The sequence below is a fragment of the Falco naumanni genome, chromosome 2, assembly GCF_017639655.2.
Source record: "Falco naumanni isolate bFalNau1 chromosome 2, bFalNau1.pat, whole genome shotgun sequence".
Classification (NCBI taxonomy): domain Eukaryota; kingdom Metazoa; phylum Chordata; class Aves; order Falconiformes; family Falconidae; genus Falco; species Falco naumanni.
In genome coordinates this window covers 79,405,561-79,433,549 of record NC_054055.1, presented here as the reverse complement: position 1 = coordinate 79,433,549, position 27,989 = coordinate 79,405,561, and the positions used below count along the sequence as shown (strand labels likewise).

General features: G+C 41.0%; 1 protein-coding gene across 2 annotated transcripts in view; it reads left to right on the top strand.

The window, feature by feature from the left end:
- The window catches only part of DSCAM (DS cell adhesion molecule), a 467,719-nt gene that overhangs the window by 387,307 nt on the left and 52,423 nt on the right, over positions 1-27,989 (top strand). Inside the window, exons 20-23 of one of the 2 annotated variants that reach the window (XM_040585109.1) lie at positions 924-1,057; positions 17,896-18,049; positions 24,254-24,371; positions 25,210-25,373. In XM_040585109.1, coding sequence (XP_040441043.1) covers positions 924-1,057; positions 17,896-18,049; positions 24,254-24,371; positions 25,210-25,373 — 570 coding nt within the window. Of the gene's footprint in view, positions 1-923; positions 1,058-17,895; positions 18,050-24,253; positions 24,372-25,205; positions 25,374-27,989 lie in introns of those variants that run through there. The other variant, XM_040585110.1, reaches the window with a different exon arrangement.

Here is a 27,989-nt window from a genome sequence, read left to right as displayed (position 1 = left end):
ATGCATTCTGATGTTAAATGTAGCCCTTGCTATTTTGTTTAAAGTACAAGCTTGTGTGCAATGTGATATTCTAGCATGAGGAATTTTTTCACATTAGCATAAGAGTGCTTCCAAAGTTGGAGAACATTGTACAGTGTAACATGTGTTTGAAAAATAACAAATGCTCATGAAATTAAAGCCTTTCTCAAAAGGCAAGCATGAGAAGAGATATAGTTAAGATTATGTACCAAGATTTTAGTGTTTTCTGGCTGAAGTTTTTTCCATGTGGTTTTAGAGAGGAGGTGTCTTTTTTCTCTTTCTCTGCAACAGTTTTTGATGGCTCATATGGATAGCTGCTGTAATTAGAGAAATAGATAGGTGTTGACATGCTGCAGTGCCAGGTAGAGGTCTGAGCTGTTGAGGGCAAGGCTGAGGATGAGGATACTGTGTGGCCACGTGTCTGCTCACATACCATGCCACTAGCTAGACCAGGGTCACGTCAGGCAGTGCTGACTGCATGGGATTACAGCTCATCTACTCTCCACTTCAATAAATTCACAGGTCTATGGTGTATGTCCATTAAACTGTTCATAATAAACAGTTTATAATAGTTTGTTTGGCAATGTTAGTGGCCACAGCCAACATATTTGCATGCATGCAGGCTTGGGGTGGTACTTCACAGAAGTTTATCCATCAGTGGCAACTTCTGCTTTGGGGGCCTCTGAGGGAGCCTCTCACCTCTTATGGATGGTGACACAGCCCTCCAAACCCTCTACCCTGGAGTGGGCAGTGTGGAGGCTGCTTCCTAATGCACGGTGTCCATCTTGGTCCACAGGCGCACGGTTACCAAAGCAGCACACTCCCCTTTTCGTTTTTACTCCTCTGTTACACTAGGGTGACCAAGTACCTGCCATGGGCCACTATAACACATCTTGATTTTCCAGTTCCAGGTCCTCCAGCTGGTGTTAAAGCAGCTGCAGCTTCAGCCTCTACTGTCTTCGTCTCCTGGCTCCCTCCCCTGAAGCTGAACGGCATCATTCGGAAATACACTGTCTTCTGCTCACACCCCTACCCCACCGTAAGTCCCACAGAGCGACTGCAGATGGGCAGCACTGACTCATGGGGCTGAAACAGTGTGTTTGCACATACTCAGTGCTTGGTGTTCTCCTTGCCACATCCTTGCCATTTGTTCACCCTAAGCGAGGGTGAAGGGCGATCCTGTGGCTGCAGGGGTGACTGAGAGTTGGTTTTAATTTTTCTCACCTATCAGACTTTTGCACTGTTTAAAACTCATTGCAGAGCGCTGATTTACAAATAATTTCAAAACTCACAATTGAAGTTGAGTATCTTTTAAGGTGCTTGTTTTCTGGGTTTTTTTTAGAATGTGTTCAGTTACCTTTTACAGGACCAGCTGCAAGAGCACTGTTGTAGCTGGAGGCATGTATTTATACACCCATACTTAGATGTGTTTTCATTTAAGTTCCTGCCTTTTTGGCTTGAGTGTTCATGTGTGAAGGAACATAATGACTTATGAACAGACATATTTGCATGTGAATAAGCTCATGTATGCCTGGAGTATTTGCCCACTCGGTCTACATGCTATTACTTACCGAGAAAGTGACAAGAGAAAAAATGAGTTGAATATCTCTGAGTCACAAAGGAACCCACCTATCTTTAAACACAAAGGCTAATTGCTTGTTATAAATACCCATGCATATTTATTTTATTGTACATTGAAAAAGCTACTTATTTAGGTTTTATTCAAGGTTTTGATTTAGTATGTAAGCAGGACTTCCCATCAAAGTTAGCATCGCAAGACGAAAAATGCAATCTTAGTTTATCAGAAAAGGAAAATATTGTTGCAGAAGTAGGAGGAGTTTGACAGGGAGATTTCCAAAAGTGCTTCAGGCTTATTTTCAAAGCTGGCTGAGAGAGAGGAAGGCCCAAGGGTATGTCTGAATGGGACCCTGCAGGCAGACACAGCCTCATGCAACCCACTCTTCCAGCAAGTGAACTACTTCTGCAGGTATTCAAGGGGAGAAGGGGCAAAACATACATGTCCGTTGATGGCTATGCTTAAACAGATACATCCTACTATAAGCAGGATTTATTAGTCATATCCAAATCTAAGGGTTGGAGAAGTTTGCTTCATTTATGTTTTGGAACTACTGACTCCTAACCCCATTAATTTAATAATTGTAGCCATGCAAATCATGAGCATACTGTTGAAATGTAAACTAGCAAGAGAGTTTTCTGTCGTGGTTCATACATTTCTATGGCACACGGTGGTTTAAAGAGGTCGGAGTTGACAGAACTGGACCTTGCTGCTGGGGCTGTGGTCTGAGCAGGGCTCCTGCACTTCTCTGGGGGTTGGAGACAACAGCAGGTGGTGCTGCTGGCTCTTGCTAGTTACTCACCATGCACAAAGCTGCAGTGTTCCTTCCTGAGGCTTTGCCAGCCAATTTTTTGTATGTTTACATCACCAGGAAAATAAACATCTTCAGCTAAATGTTTTTTTCTCTAACATGCAGTTCTGTCATACAGAAAAATATTTTTTTATTGTAAGGTTACCTTTTGGCGTACCTCAGTGATGTACAATGACAAGAATAGTTACTCTTTTTGCTGGTCTTAGCCTATACTGAATTTTACTGGTATATTTTGTGGTGTTCATTATGGCATGATGTGGGGGTGTCACTGTACACCGTACTTCAGGGTAGAGGCACTTGAAGATGTTTGTATTTTCTGTAAATTGTTAACGTGTACGTGTATATTTATCCTGTTACCTGAGTGCATGAAGGGTGGGAGGTGGGGGGTGTATGTACATATAAAAATATATATGTGCATACACATATGCATATATATGTACAATATGTATGTGTGAGACAAGTCCCTGTACCACTTCTCACTAGCGTTCTGCAGATTAGCATGAGTAGTGTCTTACACAGCAGGTCTTCTGTATCAGTCCTGTGTGGTGAGGCAGCAATCACACTCACTGGTCAGTTTCTGGATATTTTTACATAAGTGCAAGACCTCAGGATGCATTTAATATAGAACAGGCTTCCCCAGCCTTATTTCTAACTTTTTTTTTTAACTGTTATTCTTAAAGGGATTCTGAAATGAAAGTTGTTTTATTCAGAGCTAGCTTTGCAGTGAAACAAGCCTGCTGCAGAGGTGCTTGAATGCTAACACTCCCATGCAGATATGGTCTGTATATCCCAAAGGAGTTTTTGTATGATTCACTGTTGGCAAGGACAAGTAGTTGTCAGAGGAAGAGGTCTTCAATTAGGATGAGGAAGGGAATAAGTAGAAGACCTGTGTCTTTATAATTTCTGCTGCCATCGTAAGTAGCCAGTGCTGTAACTGGAGGTATAGAGCCATAAAAACATCCTGAACAGACTTCTTCCTTCAGTCAAAGCCCTGGCTGCAAAATAACTTTGCTAAAATTCTGCTATTTAAGCAGAAAGGCAAACTAAGTTTTTGAGCATCGGTGAGAAGAAAGAGAAAAGTATAGTGGTAAACTTATGGGAAGGCTATATATTCTTTGCAGATTGTATTTTACAAGCAGTATGTGTTTGCTGAGAACAAGTCAATACAGACACTTAGGCTGACAAGACAGTCCTTTACACAACTACACTGCTTTGGTGTTTAAGTTACCAACAGAAGAGCTAATGAGCTCAGTCATATTGTGCACATTTTTATTACAAAACATAACCCTCATATGACCCTAACATATCATAAGATGAAGATTTGCTACCTCTTGCACAGTTCAGTTTGCTTTGCAAGGGCAGAAGCTGGTAAAACTTTGGCTGCCCTGTGCAGAAGGATGCAAACATTTCCTTTTTAAATATTTTGGGTCCTAAGGACAGTATTTGCCTGGGATGTTTCAAACCACAAATACAATTCATGTGTGAAAGATAAAAATGATTCTCCATTGCAGTCTGTTCTCTAGCCAAGATAAAGGTCAAGCAAGGATCCAATGTCACGATTTTTAATTGTTGTGCCCATATTACTGGATAGGCATTATTAGGCAGAACTTTCTCTTTTTTTATTCTGCAAATATAGGGAGAAATACAGAAATGTGACTTACTGGGTCCTTCATTCTTCAAATATAAGAAACAGAACATGCCAGAATTTAAGTTAAAATAATCATCCTCTATGATAACTCATAGCCCACACTCCTACAGTTCTTGACTCCACATCCATGTCCAACTCCTTGTACGAGCTGGCTTCTCAAGACCACCTATAATGGTCCCATGTTGGCCATCTTCCTTCTAGATGTGTTTATCCCTGGTGTACTGGCAGGACACTCATGACACTCATTCTTTCCAGGCCTCAGGGAAGCAACAAGCAGGGCTTCATCTGCAGCGCAGGCTGCCATCCCATCCTGTCAGTGCAGGTATTCCTAGTGGTGCCATAGACATTGCACATGGTCTGAATCCTAGCAAAGAAGCTAGGGTGGTTCAGCTCCTACCTGGCCCTGCGGGGCAGCTGCCTCTGGTGGCTACTCCAGCACCTGCTGCCTTGCTTTATAGATGTGTATTGCCTGGGCTTTTAAAAGGGCAACAGAAAATGAGATTTAAATGATTTCTGAAAAAAAAAAAAAAAAAACAAAACAAACAAACAACAACCTCCTGTTGAATTCAGGTCAGTACACTACATAAGGAGGAGTCAATGGGTGTAGATTAAATAAAATTTAGGTGGCAGAAAGTGTCCTGAAAATGTCATTGTAAACATAAAGCATGCAGTGGCTAGCTAACCTCAGAAACTGTAATCTCAGAACAGGTAAAAAGCAACACAGAAGCATGGTGTGTGCTGAAAGCAGGAGCAGGAACGTTAAGAAGCAGGATTTTCTCATATGGGAAGGGCTGAGAAAGTGTTAGAACTGACAGGGAAAACAGAGAGAGGTTGAGCTGAGGAAATGAAGAGCAACTGTATCATTTGGGTGTCAACGAACAGTATGACATCACTCAATCAGAAATACACATTAAAATCTTATTTTGCTTTGTTGATTAGAAAATGCAGTCATTACTGTTGTTGTTGCAGTTGGGGTTTTGTTGGGAGTGATCTGTTGGTCAGCCATTCACCAACAGGAGCAAACGTATTAAACAGGCTTATCCTGCAGTTTCCAGCAAAGCAGGTTATTATATTGTGCATCAGTCTCATGCTTTCTCCATAGGATACCTGGAGATTAATGGAAAGGAGTAATGTAAGTACAACTGCACTATAAAAAGATAATAAATGGACCTTGCTCTCCTTTTTGGTGATTTTTCTTTTCAGGACATTATCAGTTGGTTCTTTTCTTTGTTCTGCTCCTATTAAGATGTCCTGTACCTGCTCCAGTATGTCCATGGGTGTTTTGTACTGAAGAGTCCAAGACTGGGCAGAGTACGTAGATGCAACCTCACAAATGCAGAGCAGAGGGGAAGGATCGCCTCCCTTCTTCCCCCCGCCCCGGACCTCCTGGCTACACTGTTACAAATCCAGAGCTGATAATACCAGACCTGCCTTGCTGCAGAGCTGCCCCTTGGACAGTTGGCCCTCCGGCTGTACTAGTGCATGGAGTTACTCTATCCCAGATGCAGGACTTCATGGTGTTTTTTTTTCTTTTTGGACTTCGTGACATTCTGTTCACCCCATTTCTTCAACAATCATGTTGAGGTCCCCCTGAACAACAACCCTGCTCTCCAGCATACAAACTGTTACCTCAGTTTCAGGCTATTCACAAACCTGCTGACATTGCACTCTTGTTCTGTCTCTCAGACCATTAATGAAGACATTAAACAGTATTGGTCCCACAAGATGATCCCCGAGGGATACCACTAATTATTGGCTTGCCACTGAATCTTGCACTGCAAATCACAAGTTTGGGCGCAGCAGTGCAGACTTTTTTTCCATCCATTTTATTGTTCACTTATTTAGCCAGTATTTCACAAATCTGGTGATAACAAGACTGTGGAAGACTGGGTCAAAGGCTTTGCTAAAGCTAAGGTGAGCAACATCCACTGCCCTCCCCTCCCCTTGTCCACAGTGCCAGTCACCTTGTCATAGAAACCGATCAGGTTGGTCAAGCATTATTTACCTTTTGGTACCATGGGTTTCTGTATGACTGATTCTTAAGTGCCCTCTAATTCAATCTCCATCTACTGTGAATACAGCTTCACTCCAAAATACTCTTCAAGAAGCTTCAGAGACCTGGAGACCTGACAGCAAAGCTTACCAGTGAAAAGTGGGGCAAAAAAAGCATTGAGTACCTTAGCTCTTTCCAAATTCTTTTTCACTAAGTACTCTGCATCACTGAGCAATGTGCCCAGACTCTCCTCAGCCTTCCTTTTGTAGCTTGTGTACTTAAAGAAACCCTTCTTGCTTTTGTCCTACACCATAAAAATTTGTGGTTTAGTTCAGTCAGGATCTATATGTTCATTCATGGTGGCCTTCTGTCATGCTTGCTCAACATTCCATACATTGCAAAAGACCATTCTTGTGCTCTGAGGAGGTTGTCCTTGAAGATTAGCCAGCTGTTCTGAGCTCTTTTGCCCTTCAGAACAGTTTCCCATGGTATCGCTTCTCTCAGGATCTTGAAGTCTAGTCTTATTGTCATAGTCACAACAGCCAAAGTCATCATAGACCTTCACATCTTCAACCAGTTTTTCCTTGTTTGTGGGCAACAGGTTCAATAGATCATTTCCACTAGTCAGTCTATTGATCACCGGCATCAAGAAATGGTCGTCAGTACTTCCAGAAATCTCCTAGATTGCTTGCTTCCAGTCTTATTGCCCTTCTAGCAGTTGTCAGTGTGGTAAATCTCACCCATGAGTGCTACGATGTACGCCTGTGAGGCTTTCTTCAGCTGCTTAATACCAGATTCATCTGGCTCCTCCTTTTGATCAGAAGATCAGACATGTACCAGACAACTACTACAACACTATGATTACTGGTCAGTCCTCTGGTCCTTATGCACAGACTTTCTCCTGGTTTGTCACCTGCCCCAAGGCAGCACTTCATGCATTCAAGAAACTCTACACAAAATGAAAGCACACTTTCATACCTTCCTACATATCTTTCTTGAAGAGGCTGCATCCCTCCATGCAGAACACCACTCCTGAGTGCTATCCTATCATGTTACCATAATCCCAATGAGGCTGTAGCTCTGCAGCTACACACAGACTTCCAGTTACTGTTCTCTAATTGGTGTATTGGTGTGTAGGCATTTGAGATGGATCCTAAACTGTGCTGCTGTTACAGGGGAAAAGTGAGATCCTCTTCTGTAATGTTGCCTCCTAGACCCATCTGTTTTGCCCCTTTGTGCCCTTGCTTCTCTATTATGGTAGCTCTCCTCAACCACACCTAGTTTAAAGCCCTCACTACTAGGTTAGCAAGCTTCTTTGCAAAGATGTTCATGCTGCACTTTGCCAGATATATCCCATCCCTGCTCTGTAGCTTTCATTCCTTAAGGTCCTGCAGTCATAGAAGATAAAGCCTGACTGCTAGACCAACCCTGCAACATCAATCAACTCCTGCTCGAGCCTTCTCCCTCATCAGAAGGTTTGAGGAGACACCACCTGGGCACCTCTGCTCTTCACTTTCATCTTCCAATATCTGTTGTGACTCTTGACATGGTTCACATTGCCCCTGCCAGTGTTGGTGCCCACATGGAAGAGCAGCAAAGGAAAAGAGTCGAAGGGCTGGATGAGCCTTGGCAGTATCTCCACACATCTCTAATCTTAAAGCCTGCCAAGCAAAAAGTTCCCATGATACTAGGTCAGGTTGGCAGATCAGTGCCTCCATTCCCTGCAGGATGGAGTCTCCAATAACTATCACATGAGTTTTTCCTTTTGTGCAGACACAAGGTTAAGGCTCAGATGGCTCTGATGAATCCTCTCATAGATCTTGTTCATCCTCACCAGTCCCCAGGGCTTTATACATATTCTGAATTTGCAGGCCTGCAAGTGGAGCAGGAGTCTTTCCTGTAGCCAGAAATCAAACTTCCAACCTTCTAATATCCTGACTGCCACCTTCCCTTACCTGCCTGGACATGTTCTCCTGCTGTCCTTCCTTCTTTTGAGTTGTGTGGTTTGGGTTCTTGTCACCACATGCAGTTTTGAGTAGAGTTGCTGGGGCCCCCTGCGTAGCTGCTGTGATAACTGGTGTGGCAACCAGTCAGCAGCGCTCTGCCTTCCCCTGAATGGGTCCCTTCTTGCAAAACTATGAGACCACTGAAGCTTTCCCCATCCAAGCACTCATCAGTTAGCTTGTGAGCCCTGTTGTTGCTACATCCTCCACACCACCCCCACAGCAAAGGGAAGGGTGACACAGGCATCCGCTGCCCTGGGGGACACTTTCACTGATGCAGTGTGTTCCTGTGTAAGCTGAGTGAACTGGCTTCTCCACAGCTGACAGTGTTCTACATTTTGCAAAGGTGTGTATATCTGTTTAGCTCTATGTATGTGTGCAGTGTATGGCTTTTCCATCAGAAAAGCTGCATTACCCAAACTTTAATCATTACTGCTTTCTTCTGAAAAGCTGTCTGTGGTGCACAAAGTTATTACTGGATTCTCTTGGGCATGATGTTCGATAAACATGTTGTTAATACCAAACCAATAACTGTTCAGCACATCACAGGAGGGATTGTGATTCTTAAATGTGAATTCCCTTGCCTTTGATTAAATGCTTCATATCCATCTTAGTTTTCTGAGTGCTCGGTAATCATATCTCTACCAGACTTTTAAAGCTCTTACTGTTTGACGCCAAATCTCTTACTGGACAGTATGAAGTGAATTTCCATGAAGCAGTGGTAACTCTGTGAAGCTGCTTCCCAAAGCACCTGAATCAAACTGTGATCAACTCCAAAACTCTATTTGAGGAAGACTTCAGATTGCATTTCACTTTCTAGGACAAGTATCCAAAGACTAGCAAATATGACAAGAAGCTTGCAAAGCATCCAGGTACAAATTTTAAAACCTACTTTTCTGAAAAGAAGAAAGGGTTATTCTCTGGCTTGAATCCTGGCAATAGTTTTGCAATGCTATTTGATCAAACTGTTGCTAGTTGCAGGATTCTGCTAAGAGATATGATTTCTGCCTTAAACCCACCTTGACTGAGGTCCCCAAATGACCAGAAGCCTGAGGACTGGAAGGGCAAGAAATTGCAGAGCAAGATGCTGTTGAACCAGATGAATGGAGTGAGATTGTTCCTACAAAGATCCCGGGTGATGCTGTCAGGCTAAGAGAACACACAGCAGACCCCAATGCTGAAATAGGGGTTCTCTCTAGTGCAAACCCTACAGTCAGCCCCTGGTACCTGGCAGTGACCTGTGTCTGAAAGAATCTTTGAAAACTGTAATCTACAATACTGGACTTCTCCAAAGGATTTAAAAAGACACAAAAGCTGAAAGCCTAGCAAAGATTCATCCTGGCCTGAAAATATTTCTGTGAAACAGTTGGGCTTGGAAGACTGGAGAGATAAACAGATGTGAAGCAATGCTGGAGAAGGAAACGATCTTATATTTGGCCAAAACCCAAGTCAATTGACTTGAAAATGTAATTGATATTGGAAACTGACCAACATCTGGGACTGTTTGGGGCAGAAGGTTACTGATCTTTTTGGTATACTTGTTTTCCTGTAAGAAACATACTCTTAAGCCTGTTAGACTTCTGTATTTGTTTCATTTATTTGCATTTGGTTTAAACCCACTAAAAGGAAAGAAAAAATTTACATGCTTTAACCTGCTGTCAAATTAAACTACAGGCATATGATGTCTGTGCAAGACACCGTTTCCACGTACATTCTGTCTGCTCAGTCCTGTGATAGGATAACCACCACCAGCAGCAGCAGCAGCAGTAGTGACTAGACTATTATCTGTTTCTCACATCTCTATGCACCTTTTTCTGTCAATCTGTAGAGCAGAAGGAAAAACTGTAGTCAGATTTCCGAGTTATGGTGTATTACAGTGGGGTTTTTTCTGTTCAGTAGAAAAAGCAGCATGAATCAGACTCTTTCTCCAGGTTTTCTTCCTCTTCCACAAATGCATAGATTGCAGCCTCCCAACTCTGGTCACATAGTTTTTAAAAGTTTCTAATGGAAAATACTTAACGCCAAATATCTTGGTTTCTTAGGAAGTCCTGTATGTTTGAGATACATTCCCCAACACAAACACATGCAGAATCTTCCAGAAAACAGCTGGAGAATATTCTTTGCAATGTATTACTGATATCCTATCAAAAGCATACACAGGAGACTCTGGGGGTTGCTCTGTGAGTTACTTATGCTCTGTCTCTGTAATTTGTAGGCTCGGGGTGGGATTCAGTTCACCTGACTTCAGACACGTTGACGAGAGATGTCTATGCTGATTCTGGGGTCATCAAGACTTTCATTAAAGAAAAGAAGCTAGATGTCTGGGAGAAGATGAATGAATCTTCTTCCAAAAGCTTCCCTTCTCTTTATTTACTCTAGAGAAAGTACACGCAGTTATCTTAAACCAGATGATGTGCATCTTAAACTACATGATATGAAAGTATATACAATTTTCTTAAACTATACCTTTAAAGAACCAGAATTCGTTTATATAAATTCCCAGCACCCAGGTATCTTCCACACAATTCTTTCAGACAGACACAAATCTTGTGCTGATTGTGTATAGGATCTGTCCAAATCCTAACTCAATGTGAGGCAGCTTTGCATCATACTTCCTGACCCTCAGTTCCTTGCATGCCTTGAATAAAAGGCATGGAAAACAGAACTAAAGCAATTATAATCCAGAAGTGATTTGTTGTTGAACACTGTAGAGGCTGAAAGTCTCTTTAACAGAGGGGAGATGTAGCTGGCAGAATCTGGCTGACGAAGTTACTGTTGAACAGAAGCTCATTTAGAATCTGTAAGGTTGAGTTTAAAATATGCATTCACTGATTTGTGTACTACAAGCAGTATTTATCACTGTGTCTATACAGTACTTTTTACAACACTAAGATATTTATGTTTATTAATTCCTGTTCTTTATATAGCATAGAACTCTTGTATAATTTGGGGTTTTTTTTGAAATTATTTTGAATGGTATTTAAAATATGTCTTTTTTTAATATACCACATGTACTGTTTACAGCTTTTTCATAGTTATTTCACAGCTTTGTTACCAGCTCCCAAACATAGTACATTCATTCTTTTAATTGATTTGTCAATTTTACATTTTTTGCTGATCTTATTTTTGTCATAAAGTGCATCTCAGGAGAGATGTGACAGAATATAAGTAAATTCTGATGATGTGCTGGTTTAGATGATTTTAAAAGGTCTCCTTGCAAAGCTCCACTAAAACAAATTTGATATTGATTTTTTCATGAAACTCTGGTCTTGTCTCACTACCTAGTCTCACATACAGGTATATCAATATAGTCTAACAGTAGGTCCTTGCTGTTGGTTGGAGTGAATTTCAGCAGGTTTGAATTCCTCCCATTCCCTTCTGTGTCATATAGGGGACAGAGCACTTGGGACTAGATGGTGTCATACAAATTGTGAGTTGACTGAAATGCTCTGAACAAACCTGTTGTTTTCTTGGGGCTACCAAAGGAGGCAGCAGAACTCCTGGCAGTGCAGAAGGTGGTCTCCTGACCTTCCTGTGACACAACATGCTGCTTCCCTGATCGTGAGCCCCAAGAGGCTGATGGACTCTCTGTGAGTTGCTGCAAAGGAGCAAGCAGGTGGTGTACTGTGGTGGCTCCAAGCAACAGACTCCTTGACTGCATGAGCTACCTGGAAGTTCAGGCAGCAGGCTGTCTTCCAAGCATAATTCCTGGAAATTGGTTTACGAGATTTTCTATCAAGTGGGAAGGCAGGGAGCTGCCTCTGCTGTTTCCAAAATTTTCTTGCACTTTCTAATATTTCAGTTCCACATTTAAGAAAAAAAAAAATTATGTGGAAGCTGCATTCTGTTTTGTGCACAGATTCTGTTTGTAATAGTTATATTCAATAATGCTGAATGAAAAACAGATGCCATGTTTCAAAATATGAGCCAAAATAGCAAGACTTGAACAGAAGCCATTATACGACCAAAGTGGTATCCATTACTGAAAACTGTCGTCCAGGTCTGGTGGTTATTTGCAGCTCTGACAGCCTGTCCATCTGTGAAAGGTAGCAAGGCAAAAGCCAGCCATCCTGGAGAGCAGTGCCAGTCCATGACCTCAGGCAGAGTTTCACACCTTTAGGGTGTTCACTCAGAGGGCACGCCTGGTCTGTTCAGGGATGCATTTAACTCAAAGTTCATTCTCTATAAATACAGTAATGTATTGATTTCATATTAACGCAGTTTGCTTCCGGGTAGAAACAACATGTCATAGCCCAAGTACCCCTAGGTAACTTGTCAGTCCAAGAGACTCTAAATCCTCATTTCCAGAAGCAATGAAGGCCTGAGGCAGAGCGGGGTAGACAACTCTGTGTTGTGCAGAGAGATGGACATCTTTGTGTTTTAACCACGTAGAACTAAAATTTTACTTTAATTACTCATGAGACCCAGTGCTCATTGTAGGCCTCATCTGTACTGCTGATTAAACAAGGGCCAAGGAGCAGCACCTGGCTCCAAGGGTATATGACACTGACGTGTGTCTACACTGCTTAGCAGCACCCCCTCTAAACCAGATCTGTTTTGAAGAAAGCTGTTTAGAATAGTACAAAACTGAGCTAGAGATCAAGTTAAAAATCAGTGGGCATCATCAGGGTGGAGAAGTCAACACACTCCCTGGCTGTCTCCCATTTAGCAGTGGAGTTAGTCCCAGAGGATGCATGTTTATTGAGACAAACCTAGCTAGGCAAACACGGTTCCGCTGAGACAGCTCAGGCTAGATAGAAAACTGATTTCTTTTCTGTGGGAGGCTATGAAACCAGTGGTTGGTTGTTGTGGGCAGGAGGGAGCAGTAGAAGTATCTCTCCCGGGTCCACTTTTGTTCAGTGGTTCCATTAGTGACTTGGATAATGAAATAGCGAGAGTGCCTATTAAATTTGCAGGAGATATAAGGCTGGGAGGAATTGCAAGTACACTGGAGACAGAACTGGAATTTAGACAGATCTTGATGAACTGGGAAATTGGTCTGGAAAAAAGTTAGATAAAATTTAGTATGGGTAAGTGCAAGAAAATGGGTACTATGAATAACCAACTATGAAACTGCTGGGTAGAGAGCAATTGGCTAGATTCTTCAGAAGAGGATTTTGATGTTATTGTGCATCCCAAGATGAACATTAGCTATCTTTATAATCCTGTTGTGAAAAGCCAAATGCCATACCCTGAGATTGTTGAATACAGGTTTGGAAACTGTATTTGAGAAGGCTATGGACCATTGTTAGACAGTCCAAAAGATAACAGCAGATATTATTAGAGAAACTTAGAGAAAATGTGACTTCTGGACAATGTTGAAAGCATCGGGGTTATTAAGTTGTAAAAAGATAAGGGTACTGGTGGGGAAAGGAAAGATAAAACTTCATGTAGATTAAGGAGTGGTACAAATATGAAGGTAATAATCTATTCTCCATGTTCCTAATAGACTGGAAAAGAAGCTATGGGCTTAAACTGCAGCAGGAAGCTCAAGCTAGATTTCAAGAATGCTTTGTAGTAGTAAGATTAGTTAAGCAACCTAGGGAGTTGCAAAATCTCCATTTATTTAAGTCTTCAAAATCAGGTTGGAAAAACATCTGTCTGAAATGGTGCAGATATAATTGAGCATGGTTTAAAGAAGAAGGATAGACTTGAGTGAACTTTCAGGGTACTTCCAGCCCTGTTTTTAGATAATGTTATGGACATATTTCATACCTAAATTCACAGCAGAATAACAAATGCCACTCTAGGTAGTGTGTATATATAAATATATATATATATATATATATATATATAATTTTCAAGATGAGGCAGTCAATATACAGGTAGCCAACTTAGACACATTCTTACTTCACAACACACACCACAAACCTGTGATGTTTCTTGCTTTTCCCTCTTGTCCTTAAAGTCTCTTCATATGGCTTTCTCAGTTCACCTCCAAGTTTCCTGCAACTTGCAGAGAACAAGGAGATAGAGATCTTCTGTGCATCCATCTTACATCAGAAGTTGTGTAGATGCGGTTGTAGGCAAGGTGCAGGCTTGCTTGGACTGAATAATCTTCCAATCCACAGTAAATGCTACTCGTTACCTTAACTCCCTGCCTGGGGAACTCGCTGATCACTTGGAAAACTGTTACAAATGTATTTTCCTTCTAAAGCACCCTTTTGAAGTTTTCCCAGGCAGAGTTAAAAAACACAACAAGCAAATAAAAAAGCAGCCAGAAGGTGCAGAGTTTTTTATTATTACCTATCTAACTGCTTTCTAAAGGAATCAGAAATTCCAGGAGATGGCACACTGCTTCAAAGCATGCAAAGCAGTATACACCAATAGAACTGAAGTTGCATCAGAGGAAAATGATGCTCCCTGCAGTGGCTGGCTGTTCCTCAGCATCTCTGTCTGTTACTTGGTTGGGAAGTAGATTAACTGCACCCTGATAAGGGACTTCGATTTCATTTTATTCTTCACAGCCCTTCCTGGCTTTTTAGAGAGTTGACCCTGTCTGTGCTTCTTAGTGAGCTGAAGACAGAAGAAAAATTAACACATCATCTATAATCTGAGTTTAAAAAGCAGTTAGAAAAAAGAAATCCTTTGAGCAAGCATGTTACTGCTTTTGGGATAAAACAGCTGTATATATTTCATAGTGGCACATGCAGAGGCCAATATGTGACAGGGTGACATTCCTTTAAAATATTTCTTATTTCAATTGTTTAATCTTCTCTCTGCTGACAAAGCTCCCTTTTTCTTCTTGTGTAATGAAAGTCTCTGGCATGTTAGTCTATTTGAAATGACAGGCAAAAGTAACAAGTAAAATAAATTCATTGTCACCGGAGGATCCCCAAGTGTTTAAAATGGAATGTGAGTTGAGGAAACAGGTGTATGTTAACCAGTTAGAAACCAAAATCTTTTGCTATTGTTGTTTGTTTTAAGAAAACAGGAAGGATTAATTTAGTGAAGTTTCATTTATCGGATTCAATTAATAGATTCATTCCATGAATAATTGAATTTATATTCAGAATAGCTACAGTTGTAGATGTGTGAATGATGCTCGTTCTCTGTGAGTGTATAAAAGAAATTGAAGACAAGGCATTTTAAAAGGCATTAGAGAAGCTAATTATGTGATTATTCCATCTTTGGAGTTTGAGAGAGAGTTTCTCTGTTTTGAGACAATTTTGCCTGCTCTTCTAGCTGACTGCATTGCAACCAGGGAGATTTTGGAGGGTTGATTGTTTTTTTCAGTTTTGTCTTTGACTTTGATCTTCAGAGCAGGGGTGCTCAGTGCCAGTGCTCTAGCTTCAAGGCTGAGGTTTTCCTTTTCTGCTTAGCTGCTCACCTTATTCCAAACATAAAATCTCAAACCAGATTTCTCTGAGCTGTGTTTAGCATTCTTATATGGGTGCATGTCTGACTGTCCCAGTCTCTGCCATTGCAGAGGGGAACAGAGCAGTGGTATTTCAAGCAGGAGATCTGCAGTATTAGGAGTGGCTTCCAAACGCAGCCATATGTCCCTTTCATAAACCATGGCAGTCACTGAAAAAACGGTGTAAATTTAACTGAACTGCTGTGAAAGTTTAGCAATAAGGAAGTCTGTAATGTTTAGCTGTTCCTAAATGCTGTATCAACATTCCATGTTTATAGGTGGTTTAGAAGTAACTTGTGCTAGATAGCTGCATTAATGAGTGGAGCCTAAGTGCCAGAGACAGCCTAGTCTGTTTGACTTTCAAATTAACCCTAGGAAATGCTGCCTCATGAATATTAAAATTCAGCCTCCTGTGCCATGATCAATACATTATTTTTTATGTATGACCTCACAAAGATCCAGCCTGTCAAGCTATGGGCATTTGTCCAATATTCTTGTGTAAATGTCAGGATAGATGGTTCTCAAAACCTGCTTTAATATTTCACATAATAATAGAGGTGTCTGCCTGCACTGACCTCTTCATATCAGAAGTGGAAACCCAGGCAAATGCTTGCTAAATGGGACAAACTGACTTGGCATTTTGACAGGAGCAATGAGAATGGCTAGAAAGTACAGAAAGGTCCCTTGTGTTGAGCCTAGATAACTGCTAGCTAAAGCCAACCAGTACCCCCAGAAAAGTTAGTCTCCATGGAGGAAACAGAATATATTCTTGTAGAAGCAAGTAGAGGCACGCATTTGTATCATGCCAAGGAGTTAAGTGTTTTAGTAAGAAGCACATTAACTTCAGATGCCTTCAGCACAGACAACTATAACTGGGCTAGTCATATGGACACTTCTGTAGCTGGTGGGGAAACATAGGTATGTCCTATGGGCCCACTGCAATGTATGTGTGTCAAAGAGGGCAGAAGAACCTTGCCTTAGAAGTTACCTTTTCTTTGTGTCATCTCTGAAGGGAGTCAAGGTGACTGGCTTAAGTGCAGGTGTTTTCACTCTAGAATTCAAAAATGAGATGAGATGAACTCTCCTCTTCCCCTGGCTATAGGATATGCCAGCTCAAAAGTAGAGAAATGCAGTGACCCATTCGGCAGCTGAAACTGGCTACCAGTTCACACTGGAGAGGTGTTTAATGGTATCTCAGAAACATCCCTTATTTATTTGGAATTCACTTTGAAGGACTACATATTCCAATGCTTTCAGGTCAACCTGCCTTTTGAAATGCTAATCAGATGAAATTGGCCTTTATCACCAGCAGATATTTGTATATCAAAGACATTTCTTGCACATTTTCTGTCAGTCTCAATCAAGTTTAGATGACACTGATTCATTATTTTTAATGCTGATTCCTAGTAAAATCTTCTTTTCTACGTCATTAACATTTAATTATTTTTAGCCTAGTGTTAGTTAGCCATTACCATGCTCAATATCGCACAGGGAAGTGAGTAGTATTCATTCTAGTGGTTCATTACCCCTCTATTTTTACATACAAGAATCACAAAGCCCATGTTAGAAATAAAACTGGCTATATTGAATATTGTAATACTGTTAAGGGCTGATGAGTTTCTCTTCCCCACCAAGAAGTGGAGCTGCCTGTGGAGGATGTGCTGAGGTGCACAAAGCCCACATCCCCTGGAGGAATCTATATAATCCTCTGAACCATTCCTTGCACAGGTTGCTTCGAGCAAACAGCAGAATGTAACACTGATAAGCCAGTGCTGCATAGCAGCTGGTCGGCTTCACTGCAGCCCACGGCCAAGGCACTTGAGTGACAGTGCAAGAACAGACGGAACTGGCATTTCTTCCAGCATTTGTCCTTCGCTGCTAATGCAGCTAAATAGCTGAGATGACCTTCTGCTGGGAAAATTTGAATGCAAGTAATTTTGTGATTAAACAAAGCTAGACTTGGGGGAAGTTTGAACAGCTTATTACAGAACACAGTTTTATTTCTTGATTCTCTCCATTACTGAAGGAATAAGCCACCAAACCCAAGGATAAGGAACACCAGCGCAACAGTTCTAGGTGACCAAAGGCATACCTTGCGGAGTAAACTCCAGATTTCACAGCAGATGCAGGACTGAACCCTATGTTGGAAAGGTTTTGTGTAAAGCAAAATTGGTTTGTCAGAACTATCGATGGTAAAAATTTGGCAAATATGTTCACTTAAATTGTTTATCCAACCCTGCAAAAATAAACAGACAGATAAAATTCATAATCTGAATAAAACCAATTTGTAAACAAGATCTAGGCCCAAATTCACTGAATATAAATTGATTCAAACAAGTTACTGTGTCTGCTCTGTTTATTGCCATCTGCCATCTGTTTGGAGCCACTCGAAGTACCCTGAAGTAACTGGCTTTGTAGCACTCAGCTTAGTAGACTTCCTCCAAATGCTGTTTATTTTAATCTGGAAATATTTGTGTCTCCCAACACAGGTAATCAGCGAGTTTGAAGCCTCTCCTGACTCATTTTCCTACAGAATCCCCAACCTGAGCCGGAATCGCCAGTACAGCGTCTGGGTGGTAGCAGTGACTGCTGCAGGAAGAGGCAACAGCAGTGAGATTATCACTGTGGAACCGCTAGCTAAAGGTACAGTGACAGCACTTTCAAAAGCAATCCAGAACTTTACAATGCTAATTACTGTTATAATTGGCACGTGGCTTCTTTATGCCTCATTACTTATTGAGAGTGGGGGTTGTCAGGAATAACTTTAATTCTCTCCAAAAGTTGGGTGACAACTCTCAGCTAATCATCTAAGCTTTTGCTGTAGTCAGCAGAGAGAGAATGATGTGCTTCTCTAGGGGGTAATTCATCCCACCTACCTTAGAAGGAAATAAATTGCTTTTTGTAGCAATTTTTATCTTCTTTTGTTGGGTACAGAGGGTTTGCAAATGATCCCCTTCCCCTTTGAATGCGTCTTCCTTTCTTTTCTTGCCATACAAGGTAACTTATTTATCATTCCTCTCCTTACTAATATTTCTTGTTTACTCCACAAATGCTGTATTCTGTATAAAATGGTCTGATTAACATATCTAATAACTCTGAACAATTGTTCTCAACTTGCATTAGCTTTGAAGTTTGCTGCTTCTATTTCAGATATGAAGAAGGGATAATGTGCCTCAAATCTTGCATATTTTTTTCTAGCTGTATTAGTTGTTCTATTAAAAGATTTTGCTTGGGCCCATTAATTCTGCTTTACCTGTACTGTGAGTTGTGATGTTTACAACACTGTAGCACTTTAGCTTGGAAATAGAGACCTAACATTTCAGACAGCAAAGTGAGAAGAGCCCCATCAGTATTCAGTCTTTGCATGGGGTCTTCAGACTGGTGTTGGTTTTTTTCCCCGCTCAAAATTGGTAACATCACAGTATGTGCCAGTATGAACAGAGTATTGAACATGTCCCTAAAGTTGCAAAGTTAGATGCATTTAATTGACTTTAAAGTTTTAGAAACCTGCTAATTATTCAGTCATGTGGCTAATGATGTAGTAATGTAAAATAAAGTGTCCAGTGCTTCATGGTGACAGATATTTTCTAAAAAAAGCTTTGCAGAACTTCAGCCAAATGCCACCAACATGACATTACTTTCTGCATGGAAGAGCATATACCATCACTGTAGGAAAGCTTGCTATTCCTGCCTATCTGGGTGGTTGATAACCAGTTTGATGATGGTAGATTAACAATCAGAGCTATTGTCATGGATGGCAGTGATGGTGTTTGGAGAGTACTATTTCAACACATGACATAGCTTAGAAGTTGCACATAGGGTTTCTCAGGTTTGTGATGGGAGCTTTCATGCCTTTTCTTTGCCCCTTCTCTAGACTAAAGTTTTCATCATATGAGATGGATATTTTTCAACATTACTGTGAGAAGCCTCTAGTAACTACTATGTTACTACTGTAGATCACCATGGAAGATTTATCAGTGTAAAAACAGGGAGAATCTAGCAAGGTAAAGAGGCCTCAGTTGGAACAAGCAGGGAAATACGTGCTCCCCATACCATTGCTTACAGGGGTTTTTCTGTCAGCTGAGAAGAGCCACCGTCACTTTCTGCTTCTTTCTTTAGAAGGACAGTATAAAGCATCCAGTCAACATTAGTCAACATTATACTCCAGTATAAAGTCTACACTACACGATGCTCAGGACAACCCTCTCACATGCACTTAGGACTGAAAATGTGATGAATAACCCATTGCTGCAGGTTGGGATGGACATTAGGAGTACTGATAGACAGCAATTTTACGAACTTTGGATGTAGCCAGGTTAGAAATTATTGTATCATGTACCAGATTTCCTGTACAAATGCATCACTATGCATCACTGGGCCTTTTACAGAGCTGGGAGAAATTGGTGATCAGTGGTAAGGGCAGTTGGATGCACAATAAAAAAGAACGAGCAAAGCTAATAGCCTTGAAGACCTTTCTTGCCCCCCAGTACATCTGAGTCAAGTAACACATCACAGGGTTAGAAGCAGTTATAGCCAGATTTTGCCACAAGTCCCCAGCGAAAGAACATCCTATGGGCCATTATTGTGAAGTTGTTTGCTTCCTTTTTTTCTCCACTTATTTCACAGTAACTGTCCAAGTAATGATACCATCATGACAGCTAATGCGAGTTAACTTTGAATTGAATTATGTCAACTTAATTATAACCCCTTTAAGAACTCCTCTGAGAACAATGAGAATGTCTAGATAGGGGTTTGATGTGAAATGGATAGTCCAATTTAAATGAAAGCTTAATTCAAGTTAACATTCTTTAGCATCTCCGTTTCTCAGAACAGATTGTTACTCTCTGTAATTAACTGACAAAAATAAGCAAAAACCCCCAACAAACAGAAAATAAGCATTGCAATGGAAGTTCAGTCTCTATGTAAGCAGGCTATGCCCCTGCCCATCAAACTGCTTCATTACTGACTTGAAAGTTGTGGGTTTAGCCTGTCGAATATATCTATGCCATGGTTTAACCCCAGCCGGTAATGAAGCACCACACAGCTGCTTGCTCACTCCCCCTCACCCAGAGGGATGGGAAGGAGAATCAGAAAGGAATGTAAGACTCAAGAGTTAAGAACAATTTAATAACTGAAATAAAATGAAAATGAAACAGCAATAATAACAGTGACAGTAATGGTTATAGTGAAAAGCAGGGAGAGGGGGAGAGGAATGAAATCCAAAGACAAGGGAGAAAAAACAGCAAGTGATGCACAACACAAGTGCTCATCACCCACTGACCGATGCCCAGCCGGTCCCCCAGCAGCGATCTGCAGGCCCCAGCCAACACCCACCCCCAGTTTACATACCGAGCATAACACCCCATTGTATAGAATACCCCTCTGGCTAGTTCAAGTCAACTGTCTTGGCTGCGTCCCCTCCCAATTTCTTGTGCCTCTCCAGCCCTCTGGCTGGCAAGGCCCGAGAAACTAAAAAGTCCTTGATACGGTATAAACATTGCCTTGCAACAACTAAAAACATCAGTGTGCTATCAACACTGTTCTCACACCAGATCCCAAACACAGCACTGCACCAGCTACTAAGAAGAAAATTGACTCCATCCCAGCTGAAACCAGGACAATCTAAAAGACAGAAAATCTTGCATGTACCTTGTCATGGTCATGGAGAATGGCATTTGCCAGCAACATGACGATAACAGATCTAGACCCATGGCAATGTGATCCTCTGGGAAGAGCTCTCTGACTTTAATGTTGAGTCTCACCTGCTCTTGTAGACTACCTGAGCGTTAATGTTGAACAGGTTTGCCTCCTAGTCTCTTGCTTTTTGTGTTTTAAGTTTTTTAAGAACATATGGGGTTCATATGATAGTACACACACCCCACTGGCCTCTCTTTAATGGTTCATCACTCTGGAATACACAGGCTATTCTTCTGTGAGAAAGGAACTCCTGACCCAGGGTGTCCACTGATGGCTCTTCTATCTGGATTAAGCTGAGCTTAAGTGAACTGTCAAAATTCTTGTTCAGTTTCCCTATACAGTTTGCCTTTAAAATTCAATTTTTTGAATTGAAAAAATAACAGAAGTGTGTTATGGCCTCTTGCAAAGAATTTCTGCCCGTTTCTTATTTTGTGACAGTAAGTGTAGGTCATTGGATTAAAAATTCAAACAAACATGCAGAAAACCGCATGAACATGGGAGTGCACTATTCCGTGAAGGCATCTCTTTATCTTCAATGAATGATGGGGTAATCTGCAAAAAGTAGGAACAGACACAGCTCTAATCCAGTGCCGTGTCATCTAACAGAAGGCTGGTGGGTAGTGGCAGGCGTGTGGGTAGCTTCGACAACAAAGAGATGAGCCCTGCAGCTGAGTTGCCTGCATGCTGCATATAGCTCTCTTGGCTCCAAAGGGAGAGTTCTGTGAGATCCAAGGTATTTTAACCTCATGAATGCCTGTTAGCATTTCAAACCTATTGCTTTCAGATGAATTTCACTAGACTTTTATTTTGTTTCTAGTTTTCTTTTGTTTGTGTACCTGTTAGCAGTTTCAGAACGTTATTAGAAGTTTAAGCTATAAAGAAAATTGGAGTTAAGAGTTTTCATGCTGTTTTACCATCTCTTTTATAAGCACTCAGCACATGAAAGGAATAAAGTAATCTATAGAAAGCTGGGGGTACTTTCACAGAAATAGCACAGCATGCTTTTGTAATGTACACTTCCGAGTTACGGTGTGTGATCTTACCGCTGGATTAGGCTTCTGTGAGCTTCGTGTTACTTCCACACATCACAGTAAAGTGGGACACACAGGATATTGAAAACCAGGACCTACAACATAAATTTAGTGCTTTAAAACTCTGAAATCCTGATAACCTATGATTTAAGGAAGAATTCATAAAGAAATAACTATCAAAAATAAAGGGATATCACAGAAAGGTTGCTAAGTGGTGCCAAGTCATGCTGAAGCCTTCAGCAGGATTCCTGCATTACGTATGCTTTGTCATAAAGTAACTGGCAGCAGCTGGAAATAGCTGGATATTTTGAGAAACACTGGAGAAGTGGAAAAGCCAGGGAGAAAAGGATTAATAGTTCATTTTAAATGAGTTTTCAGGCTTCGTTTTACAGAGGGAATTGTGCATGGAACAGGAATTCAAGTTTCTAACCACTGTTGCTCAGAGTGCACTGCAGCTACTAGGAGCAGTCCAGACGCTTACAGATGTATTTTGCAGATAGTCACAGCTGGCAGCACCTCCTGCTGCTTTTGAAAGATGGTATGGGTACCAGCAGGCATCCCCTCCAACAAAAACCTGGCATCACTGAAGACAAACAAGCATTCTAACAGTAATTTCAGTGGAGTCAGCATTTCATGCCATGTGTCTGGGTAGAAAGCATTTTTCTGTTGCAGTTAGATTGGTTAATTAATCCATGGCTTGTGCCAGTATCGGCCTGCATAAATCTTGTAGAAGATAGGGCCTTAGGAGTGCCACAGTGGAAAAGAAGGCTGTGTCATGAGACTTACTGACTGACCAGTGTCTCTGTATCATTCTGGTGTACGACCTCCTCAGGGCAGCACCCGCCGCAGCACCCTCCTGCCCGGGCTAAGCATCAGAGCTGCCAGCAGGGAGCCAGTGGTCTGCAGATGCTGTTTAGCCTGGACAGGACACCTTGGTGCTTGGCTGTCAGGAACGTAATGTTTTCCCATTACCTAAGCTTCCCATTGCCTGTTACCCTAAAGCTGTAAACAGCTCCTTCTTGTGTTTTCAGTTAGAATTTTGACCAGAGAGAAGGCTCTCCACAAGCTTTGTGTTCAACAATGCTTGAAGATAACATAGGCAACACAGTCCAAACTTATAATGTAATCTATGAAATCTTTTATTTTTATTAATCTTTCAAGTCCCACTGCAGCCTACTAAATTATTTCCCTGAATTCTTCAAGGCTTGTTCCTTTATGCATGATTTTTTTTTTTTTTTTTTTTTTTTTTTTGAAATGAACTATCCTGGTTATATTTAATGCTAATGCTCATTTTCATGTTTTTCTAATTGGTGCAAAATGGATGATTAAGTATAAATTCTGATCAGTGCACATGGCTGAAGTAGATAAGGATTAAAAATACAGTATTTTGTGTACCTGCATTCAGCATATGCCTTTGAAATGTGTATTTAGAGGCCAACAAGAAATTTATTTCTATCAAGGGTCATTCTTGAGTAATAAAGTATGAAGAAGCTCTAACAAAAACCTAGTGTTCCTGTATATTGTAAACTGAAACTACAGGAATGATATTTATGTTGATATATTTAGGTAATATGAGAGCTGACACAAATTAAACTGACTTAAGAGTTTGTTCATATTTGTGGACTTCAGATAGACTCTGCAATGTACTAACATGTACATCCATGAAAGTTTATTTTGCTTAATACCATAGCTGTTGTAATGGTGATGTGCAAATAACAGAGCTTGTGTACAACACTGTCTACTGTGGACACTTCTTCCTGGAGGTTTAGAGAGAAGCATCTCTTGGACATAATTTTTGTCCATAATTTCTACTATGAAGTAAATAAAAATTAGTAAGGATGATCAATAACTAGTTTTTTTCTCTTTTTTCCCCACAAGGGCTCTTCCAGTCCTCTGCCTCATCTCTCTCATAATTGCTTTTCTTCCAGATACTAAAATTATAGCATTTGTGCTTGAATAAATAGCTGATATTATGAGTTAAAAGGAATTAGTTTCCTAAAAGTACAACTTGAAGCAGACTGGTTTGGTTTTCCACACTTAATTCTGGATGTGTCTATTTCCCTTCCAAGGGCTGTATGAATGACCAACTAATTTCAGTCTGTTTTGCTGTCTCGCTCAGCTCCTGCCAGGATTTTGACATTCAGCGGCACGGTGACAACTCCTTGGATGAAGGACATTGTCCTCCCTTGCAAAGCTGTGGGAGACCCAGCTCCAACAGTCAAATGGATGAAGGATAGGTAACCAGCAACTAAATGTATAGCTCAAATAAATCCCATTTGTTTAAAATCCTGAGGGTTGCAATGCAGATGATCCTGGATGACTGTGTGAGGAGGAGAAGGACCATTTGCAGGGACTGCACACAGTTACGGTAGAAAAGGAGTTCAGAAATTCCTTGAACTAAAACTGATTGGCTGTGGTGATTGGAAGGTATCAAAAGGGAGGAAAAGTTACAAAGAAGGGGTAAAGGTAAACATTCAAAACATAAAACCTAGGAGTCTCTTCTGTTTTAACTTCAGGCACACTGAATAGTTTCAGTCTGAGAAAGTGCTATGTCTGATGTGTTGAATTGTGCTGTGGAGTGCAGTGTACATGTCTTGCATGTATCTTGTTTTCTGTTACTCCATTTTGATCTTTAGTTTCACAGTTTGACAGAGTCACTTGGAAATACACATGGACGATAATTTTCCTCTGAGCGCTGTGTAAGCAGTGATAATGCAATGCTGTGAAACCATCTTGTGCATTGCTGCAAATAGCTATTATTTTATAAAGATGAACTTTGTAGCCAGGAGTTGACTTTTATTCTGATTTTGGCACTTTTATGAAATATACAATAATTAAGGAAGGAGTGAATTTCCATTTTCAATCAAATTGGGGCCAGGATATGTGCGTTCTTTAAGCGTATGGCAGGTGTTTCTCAACAGAAAATATTACTTTGCTGTCTTTATTAAAAAGGACACCACCCTCCCTCTTCTTTTTCTTTCTTTCAATAGTTCGTTGCTTAAAAAAAAAAACCCAATTCTGAGTAATTTTGATTGTAACTTCTTTAATGTATGCACTTTGTTTCCTGTGAGGTAGTAACGGGACACCCAGTCTAGTGATGATTGATGGGCGAAGAAGCATCTTTAGCAATGGCAGCTTTGTCATCCGTACTGTGAAAGCAGAAGACTCTGGATACTACAGTTGCGTGGCCAGTAACAACTGGGGATCAGATGAAATAATTCTGAATTTGCAGGTACAAGGTAAGACTATGAGATTTATCTCATAATTTTTATCACATTTATGAACTGCCATGTGCTGGTAATGCATAGGTATGTCTGTTTGCAAGTGGATGCAAAAAAATAGTAATAAAATGTATAAATACAAATGTAATTTTTGCAAATTAATAAATATAATATTATGCATGTCACTATGACTCAGACATCAACATTTTATGATATAGCAGAGGTTTTGCTTTTGGTGGAATGATTACAATAAGTCTCTGTGTAAGCTTTCGTAGGACTGACAACTGTTTGCATTCAGTTATCTTCTAGTTCTTCACACAGAAAATAACAGCTTATGCATTCTCCTTACAAATGTTACATGTGTCATTTAAATACTTCAAAATTCAGAAAGAGCTGAAGGCCTTTGCTTTAGCTTCTGAAAAGCTATCCACAGAAATTTACCTCTGTACTGAGACCTTGGACAAAAACTTCCTTATGCAAGAGCAGAATTTTATTGATGGTGAATATGAGGAAGCATTTAAAATGAAGCATCAGTACACCTTCAACCAGCACATATTACCAGCTACTTTTTGTATGCTTGTTGAAATGTATATAATGCATCAATTATTGTGTTGATATGTATAAAAGCAATAACAATACAGGAATACACATTGACCGTAATGTGAAGCAGAGCATGTGTATTCACATACCAAGAATTTATCATGTAGATTTCCTAGCTCACATACACTAAATTAGATCCTAAGAGTGCTTCAGTTGGCTGCAAATTGTTGTACCAGAGAGAAGCAAATAACTGAGTTGGGAATATAGGCCATGCTGTGGTCAGTCACTCTCCTGTCCCTTGATATGCAATCTCAACTTCTTCTGCAGACATATGAGAACACAGAAAGAGATTGTTTCAACTGCAGTCCAACTTTCTCTGCGTAAACTATTCCACTAAGTCCTGAAAAAAGTGCTATTGTGCACCTACAATCCAACAGAGCCTAAAGTGCTTTTCTGCAATGTTTGAAGCATGACCACAACAGGAAGTAGGGAGACTAAACACTACCAAATGGAAACCTTATATTTCACTAAGTACTTCCGTAATGGCATATCCTTGCTGTTATTGAACTGCAGTAATTAAAAGCAAATCAATATTACTTCCCTGAGGGACAGAGAAAGACTGGAATCAAATATGTGGGACCACCATCTTTTTTAGATAGAGTGAAGATGTGATGAAAGGTTTTACAATAAACCTTTCACAGTGTAGTGTGTGGAGTCTCCTTCCATGGAATCAGCCAAGTCAGTCAGAATAATGGAACAAATCCATTTCACAGGGAATTTTCCTTTAGAGTATAAACTGCCTTTTTTTTTTTTGTTTTCTTCAGCACTGTTTAGCCCTGTGAGACCAGTAAAATCAATTTTTCTTTGAACTAGTCCATAGCTGTAAACCAGCAGCTTCCACTTAATATCAGGACTCATTATTTTGCAATGTGATGACTTGAAGGTGAACTGCAGTGGGGAGCTTTTCCTGGAGTTTCACTCTGCAGGCAGAGCTACCCCTTAAACATAGGCAAAGCAGGTGATGTCCTCTGGCAGCAGACTGCTGGAGATGACAGAGCATTTGTGACTTCTGTCCTGCCTTGCTTATGGGTTGGCGTCTGTTGAGCAGTAACTACGGCAGTGAAAAGGCAGCTCCTGCTAGCGGCAATCGCCACCCCCACCACCGCCTTCCCACAGTTGCGGTGGCAGTGACCGGAGAGGTGTGACTGCCCTGTTGTCTCTCCTCCGTGGCTTTCCATCCCAGCTTTGCCACTACTTCCCAGACCCCTTCCCATGATGAACACTGTCCATGCCTCCTTGTTCTTGAGGCAGCAAAGCTCAATTTTTTCTTTGTTTCTGAGGAGCTTGGAGACCTCTAGTAACACTTGTTTAAAAAACAAACCATAGAATGAGCCAGACCCCATGCTGCTGTGTATGACCAGAGTGGGGCAAAGGATGTGAAATAGGAACTTCTCTTTCTCCCTCCTTCAACTTCTGAACTGACAATTGCAGATGAAAAACACTTGGGTGAAGCGTTAGTAAATATTTACCCTTCAGGGCTCTAATAAATATTTGAGTAGCTCTTTGAAGTTTCACCTGCCATTCTTCTCTATTTCAGCAAACACTATCCTCCGCGGCCTGACTGCTTTTGTGCTGTGGTGCTGGTTACCTCACTTGTACAACGGGACTAGCAGAATGATTCAGGCAGAGGTCAAACATGACCTTGCCAGACTATCACTGGCGTATGGTCATATTGGCTCATGTTGGATTTGTCAGGGTGAAAAGAAAGCTGGATGCTCTGCCACTTTCTGCCCATGAGCGCTGAGCTCTGGGAACGCAGGCACTATACACTGGTGCAATTTGGGGTTACTTAGCCTGAACTTAAACTGTCCCAGTTCCCGGTCCCTTCTCCAGTCCCAATTCCCAGGCCCAGTTCTCCTTACCCTGGGTAACTTGTTGGGATGTAGCATGACTCCTTCTCTGCCTTTTCACACTGGATTTTCCTCTGAAGGAAACTGGACATTGGGCAGAGGATGGGAGATGAGACTTCGGTCTTACTCCTGCACTCCTGCCAGGAGATGGTTCTGGGAACCATGCGGTTCTTATGTCCCACCA